The sequence below is a fragment of the Malania oleifera genome, chromosome 6 (genome assembly GCF_029873635.1).
Source record: "Malania oleifera isolate guangnan ecotype guangnan chromosome 6, ASM2987363v1, whole genome shotgun sequence".
In the NCBI taxonomy this organism is placed as follows: domain Eukaryota; kingdom Viridiplantae; phylum Streptophyta; class Magnoliopsida; order Santalales; family Ximeniaceae; genus Malania; species Malania oleifera.
The window spans coordinates 61,910,106-61,923,107 of NC_080422.1; the positions used below are offsets into that span (position 1 = coordinate 61,910,106).

The following is a 13,002-nucleotide window of genomic DNA, read 5'->3' on the forward strand; positions in this document are numbered from 1 at the left end:
TATTTATCTTTTAATAAATTTAATAAAATTTTAGGGAAAAGAAGAGGGATTTGCATATGGTTTTTATTGACCTAGAGAAGCATATGATAGAGTACCTAGGAAATACCTTTGGTGGTTATTAGAAAAGAATGGGGTTTGCAGTAGATGTATGAGATCATTAAAGATATCTATAATAGAGTAGTGACTAGCGTTAGGACTGTAGGAGGGGAATCTAGAGATTTTCCTATCACAATAGGTGTACATTGAGGTTCTAATTTGAATCCTTATCTTTTTGCTTTAGTAATTCATGAACTTACTAGGAATATCCAAAATGATCCCATGGTGTATGTTGTTTGCAGATGATATTGTGTTGCTTGATGATAGGAGTGGAGTGGAATCTAAGTTAGAACTTTAGAGAGCTACATTAGAGTCTAAAGGGTTTACGATAAGTAGATATAAGACTGAATATATGAAATGTAATTTCAGTAATGTCAAGAGTAGCAATGGAGAGAAGATTAAATTTGATGATCAAGAGATTAATAGCACTAATAGATTTTGAAAGCTTGGATCTATTATGCAAGTTGAAGGGGAAATTGAAGAAAATGTACTACATAGAATTAAAACAGATTGGGTAAAATGGAGGAGTGCGTTAGGTGTGTTGTGTGATTGTAGAATACCCTTGTAAACAGAAGGAAAGTTTTATAAGACTACTATAAGGCTGGCTATGCTTGTGGTTTAGAATGTTAAGCAACCGAGAAACAATATGTACAAGAAGTTAAAGTTGTTGAAGTGCGAATGTTAAAGTGGATGAGTGTTTTAACATTAAAAGATAAAGTAATAAACGAGCATATAAGGTATAGCACTAGTTGAAAATAAGATAAGGGAGGAGCATTTTAGATGATTTAGGCATTTGAAATGCATACCTAGCAGAGCACCTGTGAAGAGGAGTGAGTTCGTTATTGTTTCTGACATGAAAAGGGTAGGGGTAGACCTAAAATAACTTGGGATGAGGTAGTAAGGAAGGATTTAATAGTCCTTAATCTAATAGGGGAAAATGCTCTCAATCGGGTGCATTGGCGGAAAATGATCCATGTAGCCGACCCCATCTAGTGGGACTTAAGGTTTGGTGGTGATATTAAAAATTATTACATTTCCTGTAGTGAGAGTTATCTATCGTGTGTTTTTCTCTCCACATGCTGTCAGGTTATATGTGCAGGGAAGTGTTAGATCTTGATATACATTGTTAGCCACTATTAGGTAAAGTGGCAATCTAACAATTTGAAAGCTTAAGTAGGTAGTGGGCCAAAATGTGTATCTAGCCATCCAATGCATAGTGCATGGTTTTCAAATGATTGGATTGCCCTATTAGTTGTCAGACTGGAACCAACCACTCTATCAGCATTTTCAATACATGCGGATTGGAATTTGACGCCCTGACAGGGATGACTATCCAAAATGTGGTAATTGACCATTATCATGCACTTTATAGGTTCCTAGAGTTGCCACTAACCTTTTTTACCTGGGAGTGGTTAAGTTCACCTAATTACTATTAATTAATCGGTCTTTTGCAAATCCTAGGCCAAGGAATTGATAGTCTGTAGTCTACATGCTAGAGTCGAATTTGGGAGTTAGTTATGTGAGAGGAAGGTACTAGCCCCCTACACACCCATTCTTTCAAATGGTGCCATGATAAAATTGGGATGTTCAAACATTGATTAAGCACAATCTTTGGTTCTTTAATGAATTAGATTACCTCTCCTTTTAATATTGTTCCACCTTACAACCATTGGGTACCTTGCTAGAGCTGTAAAACTTCCCTCACCTCAAGAATCTCACAAAGAACAATATCTTGCTGCTTTGTTCATCGTCGGATTCATTGATTAAAGGTTATAATTTCCTTCAATGTGGTTCTTTCTCAAGCCTCTAAGGGGATTTTTGAACATGCTATGTCGTATTCATTTCAAAACTTCCTGAGTATACAACTCACATCATATTCTCAATACATAAGTACATCCATGCTTCACATAAAATGATTTCTCGCATAGTCTCAAGACGAAGTGAGTTCTGTTTAGTGGACCTATTTACCTTCCTTTTAGATATTGTTTCACATTACAACCATCAAGTACCCCGTCAAAGTTGTTAGGCTTCCTCACCTCAAGAGCCACGCAAAGAACAATATCATGTCACTTCGGGGTTCCATCATCGGATTCAATAATTATTGTTTTTTTTTTTTTCAATTTCACACATTTTAATTTTCAATGCCACGAATCCAAACATACCACTGTACTTGCAGCAGCACGTCTCTGGCTACCTGCAGCTTCCTCCAGCCAGTATGTGACGCTGCTCACCATCGCTGCCACTGTTGAAGACTGCCTCTGGCGATCTACTGCTTCCTTCCCTCTTATTCTTCTTCTTCTTCTTCCATCTTGTGTCTTGTTCTTCTGCCTTTTAATTGCCCAATCATTCGAGCACCAGCTCCTTTGACCTGCTCAGCCACTCTCCAGAGCCACCTTTTCCTGCCACTCCAGCTGGCGCTGAAGAGTTATCCCAGCTGCCATGACCGAATTGGGTTGCCATGACTGTAATAGGTTGCCATGGCTGTTCCTTTTTTCCCTGCCAGTGTTGTATCCTTGGTTGCAGCAATTCCATGGTCGCCCACCAATCCCACGACACAATTCTCTCTCTCCCTATCTCAATCCTTCACGACCCTCAATGAAACATCGAAACCATGGTATGTAGTATGCTTGCTCATAAAAATGAAACTTTAAGAATTTGGTGAAGTTGTACGCATCAATAGAATTTCATCCTTCACCGAACACCGAGAAATCATGGGAATATAGTGCTACCATAGAATCAAGAACATGACTTTAATCATGAACACAACACAAAATTGCAAGTGTAGTACACAAACATTAAGTAAAGGTTGCAATTTTTAACCCACTATCATGAAGATCATGCTTTTAGCAAAGAGATGGAATAAAGTTCATGACTTTAACCCAACCATACAAAACTTGGGAGTTTTAACAAACATAAGGGCAAGGCTTCAACTTTAACATACATTTGAAGCATATATGCAACAAAAATCAAGTACACATCATACTAATGCTCCAATATTAAAAATCATGTTGTGGAATAATCAAAAGAATACCTTGAGTTCTCTTTCTTCTCAACTAGAACTAGAGGATGTTTATGCTCATTTTCTCTTCTACCATTTTTTCTTTTTCTGAACATCCCACCTATGCCCCCTTAGGGTGAGAGCAAAGCTTCCCTTTTATAGAGAAAAAGGAAGCTAGCAAGCCCTAGCTTCAAGATTCCAAAATTGCCCCTTTGACTTGAAAAGATTGCTCACTTTGTCCTAACAAGATGTTTGGGCAACATCTAAGACTTGTCCTCAATTAAAATTCCAATTAAAATAGGAATAAGACCCAATTTTATCTAATAATGACTTTAAAACGTGAAATTGAGGCTCCAAAGTACTCCGGACACACAATTTGTAGACTATAGCACTAGAAGGGAGAGCAAGGGTCAAATTGACTATTCTAGATTCAAATTCACCCCTTGAGTGCCCAATTAATTCTAAATTGACCCAAAAATTATCTAATTGACCATGGACAAAATAGGGTGTCAGCATGCATAATGCCACAAAGCTGGCCAGGTTGATCCAGCCTCATAAAATAAAATCATAGTTTTGGTGCCAAGGAAATTTGAACCCATGACCTCGTGGAGGGAGCTGATGAAGCTAAATAACACAGCCAGCATTGCTTGTGTATTAATTGAACGGACCTTATACACACACACACACACACACATAAAATACTGCATCTAAATAGATACAAACACCCACATATATAATTATGTAGAATTAATCAAATTCTGAATTCTTTTACTCCAGATTCACCCGGATGCTTATTTAATATTTATAGATTAACGGATTACCCTTGATTAAATTTTAATTGAATCGAATCATATCTCATTATTGTTTTGTATTTGTTTTGACTTCTAATAATAATAATAATAATAATAATATTATTATTATTATTATTATTATCACCACCACCACCGTAAACCCTGTTTTACATACTGATAGACAGATAAATTTATGTGTGTTTGTTATTGGATTTATCTTAAACCATCAGTTTGTCCACTAGTTTGACTCATTGGTCCAATTGGTTTGATTAATTTAGTGGCTTTATCGGGTTGGTCATTGCTCCATGTTATAAAATAATGACACGTAGTATTGTAGCCGTCTCCACTAGAAACCAAATTAATATGCATTATATGCATTTTTCCTCTTGAAAGCCTTCTATTCTGTTTTACTTTTTCTCTTTGATTCTACTTTGTTCTATTTTGTTTTGTTGTACCTTGATGTAGTATGGTTGGTTTCAATTGATAGTCAGTTACATTACATTTGACTATTGATAGGATTTCACTAGCTATTGGGGTTTTTTTTTTTTTTTTTGTGTGTGAAGTTAGGGATGGAGAATAAAAGGAGGCGAGAAAAATCTGTGGGCATTTTCCTAGAGCCTCATGTACTGCTTCCCTCATATATATTAATAATAAAAAGACATCTGAAAAAAATACTCCCACTCACACCTCGAAACTACTAAAATAACTTTCTTCTCTAAAATTCCCCCTTAAGCTGGATGTTTATAAATATCATCTGACGCTAGCTTGTTACAACATTTAGACAAAGCAATCTTAAATAAAAAGCTTTTGTGAAAACATTGCCTAATTGATCCATTGATCTCACAAATGAAGATATCATCCCTCATGAAACAGCAGTCAACTTCAATGTGCTTTGTCCTCTCATGAAATATTGGATTGCTAGCAGTATAAGTCGCAGCTTGATTTGACAAATCATATCTATGGGTTTTGCTACCAATACCAAGAATCCCATCATTGAAAAGTGGGTTATTAACAATATAAATGGCAGCTTGATCGTGACGAAACATATCTACGGGTTTTGTTACAAAAGAGACTTCAACCACATTATCTTATTCATAGTAATAGCCATAGTTCGGTTTTTGCTCTAGTAGTGTATCTTACCTTCAATAATTTTTGGTGCCATAGTTCTGTATTTTGCTCTAGTACTATGTCTATCTTCAATAATTTTTTCTTGCTAAGACAGATGACAAAGTTGCCCCCCACCAAATGTAGAATATCTTATGGTAGATCTTCAGTCATTAAAAACACTAGCCTAATTTGCATGAGTATCATGATTTCTCAGTTTCTATTAACAGTTATATGTCAAGCCTCTACTAGGAGAGTTTTGAGAGAATAGAATCTTGAGAGCTTTGAGATACAATAGAATCCTACAAATAGAACCTAGACTCTTAGTGTGGCTATGTGAGATTTTTCAGAAGCTGACTCACCTCTTCGACAACAAAAGATATGTTAGGTTGGTGATAGTCAAGTAGATCAACTTGCGAACTAGCTACCTATATCAATATTTGTCTTTAAAGTTTAATCCAACATCCTAGGCAACTCAAGTTGGTATGCATAGGTGTATCAACTGGTTTAGTGCCCAACATTACGAGTCTTACTTAACAAGTCCAAGGTATATTTTCGTTGAGATAAATTCGACCCTTGACACTGTAAAAATCTCAATACAAAGAAAGCATAGTATTCAGGTCCTTGATTTGGAACTTTTTTGAAGGATTTCTTGACGTCTGCAATCCTGCTTTAATCTCTACTAATGATAATGTCTAACATAAACTACTAGAAATACAATACCTGTCTCCTTTTTGTGAACAAAATGATTTGAGTAGCTTTGGATAAAAGCAAATGCAAAGACCACCCAATTTGTCACACTAGGCTCAAGGTGTCTGCTTAAGACCATAAATGGCCTCATGCAACCTATATACCTTACCATTCTCCCTTGAGCAACATACACTGGAACTTGCTCCATGTATACCTCTTTGTGCAAATTTCCATGTGAAAAGACATTCTTCACATCCAAATGGTATAAAGGGCAAAAATATTTCTAACAAGATCAATACACAAACAAGATTTAGTCGGCTGGGAGAGATCTCAAAATAATCAATACCATATGTTAGGGTGTACTCATTGTTACCAACTGAGCCTTAAGCTGCTTCATAAACCTGTCAAGAAGATATTTGATGGTTTGGGCACAATTACACCCAACGAATTCCTTATCAAGGAGAAAAATCCACTAGGTCTCATGTCCCTCGAGTGATCAAGGCATGCAATTCTACATCCATTGCATGCTTGGCAAGCGCTTCAACATGTGTGGCAGGGATAGAAGCAAAGGAAATGACGAGACAAAAGAATGCATAGGACTAGGAAGGTAAAGAATTGAAACATAATGAGCAATAGGATAAGCAACTAAAGGCTGTTGCATTCATGTTCTAGTACCTCTCCAGTAAGCAATTGGCAACTTCAAGTCATGTCAAGATAGATCTCTAGAACCAGAAGTCAAAACAACAAAGTGTAGAAGAGGTCGCTGTATTGTCCTAGTGATGTCTATGCATGCATTCCCTTGTTCATAAATCCCTAAATATTTCTTTGGGTCACACAATGACACCCAACGAACTCCTTATTGAGAGGAAGATCCACTAGGTCTCATGTCTCTCAAGTGGTTAAGGTATTTTTATTCTACATCCATTGCATGATTTCACCAAGGGTTAGAAAGCGCTTGAAAATGTGAGGAAGGGATAGAGACAAAGGAAATGACAAAGGCGAAAGAACGCATGGGACTAGGAAGGTGGAGAATTGAAACATAACAAGCAGTAGGATAAGCAACTAAGGACTGTTGGGTTCATGTTTTGGTACCGTTCTGGTGAGGTGAGCAATTTGAAAATTCAAGTAATCTTGAGGCGGATCTCCAAAATTTGAAGTCTGAACAACAAAGGGTAGAAGAGGTAGCTGCATTGTGATAGTGATGTCCGTGTCTTCTTTTCTTTGTTCATAAACCGTTCATTGTTTCTCTGGGTCAACAATTAATGGATATGGAAGATGAATAGAAGTTTTCTCCAAAGAGGTAAGGGTTAGAACAAGAGGATCAATGCGTGAAGGGAACTAGAAATTGTTGATGAACTCAAAATACATTCATCCAAGGAGGGCCCAACACGAGAAATAAAGTGTCCCCTAAAAAAGGCAACGTTTGCACTAACATATTTCCTTGCAAGTGTGGGGATCATAACATCTATGTTCTTTTACAGTTCTTGAGCACCTAACAAGGCATGTTTAATGGTACAAGAAGAGAACTTGTCTTGACAAGAGGAAAAACAGAGAACATGGGTGTTTTTGTGTACACGATAGAAAATAGGTTGTAAGACATTGCAAAGGGTTATAGGAACATGCATATGACGGAGCAGAGATCATGCTATGACTAGTAAGTGTTTGTTCTTTGGTTTAGCTACTCCATTCTGCAGAGGGATATGTACACATCAGGTGTGATGAATAATCCCTTCAGCCAAGCAAGAACACTGATGCTCAGTTTGAATTAATTCAAGTGCATTATGAATACTAATGCCAAAAAAGTTCCTATATCTTGGTAGAATTGAGTAAATATCTAAAAGTACTTAGACCTATATTTTAAGAGATGAAAAATCATTCAAAAATGCCACAAAATATTAATGACCATTCAAATTCTTGACCCTACACATATCCCAAATATTTGAATGAATAAGATAAACAATGATTCGCTATGTGACTCAAATCTTGATGGAAAAGATGTCTTGATATGCTTTTGTAATTGACAGCCCAACATTCAGAACGAGAAGTGTGCTTGAGTGTGGGAAAAACTTCATGTAGTTTTTGAAGAGATGGATGAACCGAATGACCATGCCACAGATCCTAAGAAACACGATGAGTAGAAATTGAAGTTTTAAGACAAGAACTTGATCTACCACATCTATCGGAATATTACAGGCCATCCTTCTTAAGCCCTCTACCAATCCAATTCTTTATATGGAGAAATGGATAACAGTATGGGAAGGAAATAAGGTTGAAGAACAGTTATGTTACTTAGCTAATTGACTAGTTGATAACATGTTTAAGAGAAATTTAGGCACATATAATATAGAGGAAACATGAATAGAAGGAAATGAAAGAATATTGCCACAACCAAAAACAATATTTAAACCATCAGCAATAGCAACCATAGAATGTAATGGGTTTCAAGGGCTAAAATAAGTTTAGAGTTTAGGATTACTTGTCATTCAGGATGAGGTTCAAGAATCATTAACCCATGGTGAGGATGAAGAGGCACGCCAATGGGCCATGGTAGAACTAGATGTAGAAGATTGAATCTGGAGTTGTTAAGCCATGTGAACGAGATTGTTATATTCTTCTTAGGACATGGTAGATGATGTACTCAACTACCTAGTGGAGTGGCCAGGTGGACTTAAGTGTCCATACTAGAATCACCTTGACTAGATACTCATCTAGGCTTCCCATGGAGATCAACAATATAGTTGTCCTCACTACAGTATGTGCAAATGTTAGATTTTCCATGATGAACCCCTCATCTTGATACACTACCACTGACAGGGCAAACATTTGGAAAGCATTGCTGATCCTTGATGTTGGGTGTTTACTAATTTAGCACTGAATCTTTGTAGTAAGCATTGGTTTTTCTTCATTTTACTGGAAAATCTACCAGGATAGCACTGATATAGGCTTCTCATTTCAGTCTCTAACTTGAGAGTAATTATACTGAGAAAGCAAGTGAATTTGGAAAGAGAAGTTTTGAGACTTGAACCAAGTTAATTGGTAAGACTCAAAAGTTATCCAGCCTATTAAGTGAGCCGACAAATTAAAGCTTGTTACATAGCCAAGCTGAATTAATCATGCTACAAGGCCAATATTTTTAATATCCCTAAAATTGAAATTTAATATTTCAATTATCAAGGAAAGTTCTCAACAACTTCCAGGTAATTGCATTAGCGCTTGATTTCTCTTTTGCCTATATTACTTCTTCAAAATTTTCTGCATTGCTTGTTAACAAACTATTTGGTGCTTGTGATGCGATACAACCAGAAAAGTGAATCAGCCATTATTTATGTTTTGAATGTATGGTTTCAAGAGATTTCATGTACCTTCTATAAACATTTGAAAAAAGGAGAAAAAGAATTTCTTGATTATCATTTGCTGTTATTGTATAGCTTTTTCCTTTCAGATGATAGGGAGTGAAATCTATGATTTGCAGTTCAGAACATTGGTTTCCATGTTATTTATGTGATTTTACCATATTCTCAGTACGATAATAAGTATGCTATTCTGGAGCTGATTTAATTGTTTCTGTTTCAATATGTTAACAGTAGAGTCTACAGAATTTGGGTTTTAGATTTATTATTGGAACAACTGAGTTAGTTAGCATGATTGAATGATGGCTTGTTTACTGGGGTATCAGGTGAAGTCAATTATTTGCAGTTTACAGTTTGTTATATTTTGCAGCTTAAAAGGGAAGGTTGGATCCACATCTTATTTGATAATTTATTGTATTTTTTAATGAAAAAATAATGGTGCATGCTTTATAGGACTAATTTAGTTGTAAGCTTGTGTTATAATAATTGTGCACATGCATGCATGCACTGGTGGCTTTTAGGTTTTGGGCATAGAAACTTTGGTACCAAGAATTCGCATTGTTGACACTTATAAGCTCTTCTATTATTATATTACCATTTTTTCCCCCTTTTAATCTACTGTCATATTTGGCTCTTTACTGAGGTAAGCTAATTTTCTTTTCTTATATTTTCTTTCCAATTTTTATTTTTATTTTTTATCTATCCCCACTCACCAGAAACACAACACCCAGCACCCTGCTGGGCCCATTTCTTTTCTGAATTTGTTGTTAACACTGAATTAAGGTTGTGCTTGTACTTGGACCTTTAAAAAACTTCTGTTGATCCTTTTCCCTTTGCTTATGTTCGTTTTTTCTACCTTCTATTTATGATTTCATGGACTATGTTCTTTGATGTAGACGTACCTGCAATCCATCACTGTGAGGCTTGAGGAATGGAGACTTAAGCGAAGAGACACTGAGGAGTGGATGAGACATCGCCAGCTCCCTGAAGACCTGAGAGAGCGTGTTAGGCGTTTTGTTCAATATAAGTGGCTTGCAACTCGAGGAGTTGATGAAGAAACTATTTTGCGTGGCCTACCTGCTGATCTTCGTCGTGATATTCAACGTCATTTATGCTTGGACCTTGTTCGACGTGTATGATTTTTCCTTCGTATTTTATAATTCAGAGTCAAGCTACACTTTTTGTTTAATTACTGTCTTATTAAATCCATATTAGAGATTAGAATATTAGATCATATGGTACTTTCATCATAGAGAACTTTTTATGCATGTTTGATTTCATTTAGTGTGTCTCGTTTTTCTTAATGAAAAATTAGAAACAAGCATTGGTTAGTTTTGAGTGTGACACTGTTGTTTGCAGCATCTAGGTCACACATTGTGCATTAGATTGGGAGTTTCTTGCCAAGTCATATATAGGCACTCACAGCCTTTAATGCCCTGCCTTCAGAATTATATCCCAAAAATGTGTGTTATTTTCTCTTTGAATTCATCTGACCATTTATTTGCTATAATTTTCAAAATACATGGCTTTTCTTTGGTTTCTTTGATTTTGAAAATTACCTGATTATGTAAACTGGTCCATCATATAGAGTTGACAATTGCAATGCACTCTTATAACAGTTGGTCCCCACTGTATTGCATGAAAACGGTGCATAGTTTAGCCCAAGAAAATTATTTATGTTGCTTGTATCTTGATCTCCATAAAAGATAACGGTTACATCATGTTATAGTTTGTATTAGTGTGATAGTTTGTTTTGCTTTTCTCATTTGCAGGTGCCCTTCTTCTCACAAATGGATGATCAATTGCTTGATGCAATATGTGAGCGTCTAGTGTCCTCCTTATGCACTGAGGGCACTTATATTGTTCGTGAGGATGACCCTGTGACAGAGATGCTCTTTATTATTAGGGGGAGATTGGAGAGTTCAACTACCAATGGAGGACGGACTGGTTTTTTCAATTCAATTACATTGAGACCTGGAGATTTTTGTGGGGAGGAGCTGCTTGCATGGGCATTGCTTCCAAAATCCACCCTTAATTTGCCTTCTTCAACTAGAACAGTCAGAGCCCTTGTTGAAGTGGAAGCGTTCGCACTGCGAGCTGAAGATCTCAAGTTTGTAGCCAATCAATTTAGACGTCTCCATAGCAAGAAGCTGCAGCACACCTTCCGGTTTTACTCCCATCATTGGAGGACATGGGCTGCCTGCTTTGTACAGGCTGCATGGCGTCGGTACAAGAGGAGGATGATGGCTAAAGACCTCGCAACAATGGAATCATTTGCTTTCGATGAGAAAGCTGCTGAGGAGACAGGGCAAGAGGAGGAAGCAGCCAATTTCTCTGCATGTCCAAATCCTCAGGCAAAGCCAAACCTTGGGGTCACGATATTGGCATCAAGGTTTGCCGCAAACACAAGGAGAGGAGTTCAGAGGATTAAGGGTGTTGAGATGCCCAAGTTGCAGAAACCTGAAGAACCTGACTTCTCTGCAGAGCCTGATGATGATTAGTAGCCTTCCAGCGGGTAGGGGAGTAAGTAATTGCTATAGCTTTTGTTTTTCATTTTTTTTTTTTTTAAATTATTCATTGGGGGAAACATACCAGAGGCAAGTTAGACTCCTTTCCAAATAGGTGCTGGATGTTGGCGTACCCAGTGAATGCCTAATGCTTCTACGTTGGAAATTTTCGCCCTTGCGCATCCTAATGGCGGATCTGTTGTCATTGGAGGCAGGGCAAGTAAATCAGTGGTCTGTAGGCTACCCCACCCTGGAGTCAAAGGCGGGGTGTGTGTGCAAATGGCCTTGGGTCTTACCTATGTAAAATCAGCCCGTTGAATGTATTATTATTATTATTATTATTATTATTAATTTAGTGGCTTATGTTTATCATACAATTTGTGATTTGCTGTTGCAAATTCGACTACGTACTACTGCATATAACAACGCCGAATTTTACACTACTTCCATGTGCAGTCCCTGTTTTGAACGGATGACAATTCCCATTATTTCCATTCCTTGCTGATAGTCATGGCGTGTATAATGTATGGTTTGTTTAATTTGTTCAAGTATTAATTAGTTTATTAGCTGTAACTGTTTCAGTAATCTAATTAATTAAGATGTTCAATTAATATTATTTTAAGATGTTAAACTGCTAGACATAAAAAAAGTAGTGATATGGCTACTAAATCAATTACGAGTTTATTATGAATGCTTTTGTGCAACTCATTTGAAATTTTGGCGCACTGAAGTGTAAGAGTAGAATTTTATAAAAATAAAATAAAATTGAATGTAAAATAAACTGATTCCTCAACTTTTTTTTTTTTTTGGGGGGGGGGGGGGGGGGGGGGGGGGTGGGGTGTAAAAAAAAAAAAGGCACTGAAACTAACTTTTCTATTGTGGAACACAAATTTTCATGTTTTTTCTAATTAATTACCAAGTTTTTATTATTATTAATGTTTCAGGTAGTAAGCTAAGTTTGAATCTTATAAATATGCACAAAATCAATATCATCAAATGCTTACATGTACATTACATGCATGCCTTCATTTTCCATGTCATCCAGTATACACATAATGTAAAAATTCATAATAAACCCAATCCAAACTAAGATCAACAACTTGAATATGTTCATATGTAATCTCCAAAAACATAAAAATTGTTATTTGTGGCTCCTATACTTGAGTTTTGATAAGCAAAGAAGGAAGGAGGAAAAACATAAAGGGGCAGCACAACAAGACTTGTTGACGAAGCGCCTATGCTTGTTGACGAGAAAACAACAGAAGTTTGTTGGCGAAGATTTTGAAACTCGTTGACGAATAATTATCGAAAGTAGGAATTTTTTAGACTTTTGGCATCGTCGACGAGAGTCTTGTATTCGTCGACGAAGGGTCTTCTTGGTCTCGTCAACGAGGTTCTGTGTTCGTTGACGAGAGGCGTTTGGGTTGTGACAATTTTTCCGAATTTTGAATTTTTGAATGTTGAGT

General features: G+C 36.7%; 1 protein-coding gene across 2 annotated transcripts in view; it reads left to right on the forward strand.

The window, feature by feature from the left end:
• LOC131157440 (cyclic nucleotide-gated ion channel 17) overlaps positions 1-11,979 on the forward strand; it is a 47,765-nt gene extending 35,786 nt beyond the window's left edge. For both annotated transcript variants that reach the window (XM_058111608.1, XM_058111609.1), the window contains 2 exons: positions 9,926-10,162; positions 10,802-11,979. In XM_058111608.1, the coding sequence (XP_057967591.1) occupies positions 9,926-10,162; positions 10,802-11,530 (966 nt within the window). In that variant the 3' untranslated portion in view covers positions 11,531-11,979. The remainder of the gene's footprint in view (positions 1-9,925; positions 10,163-10,801) is intronic.
• The last annotated feature ends 1,023 nt before the right edge of the window (positions 11,980-13,002 follow it).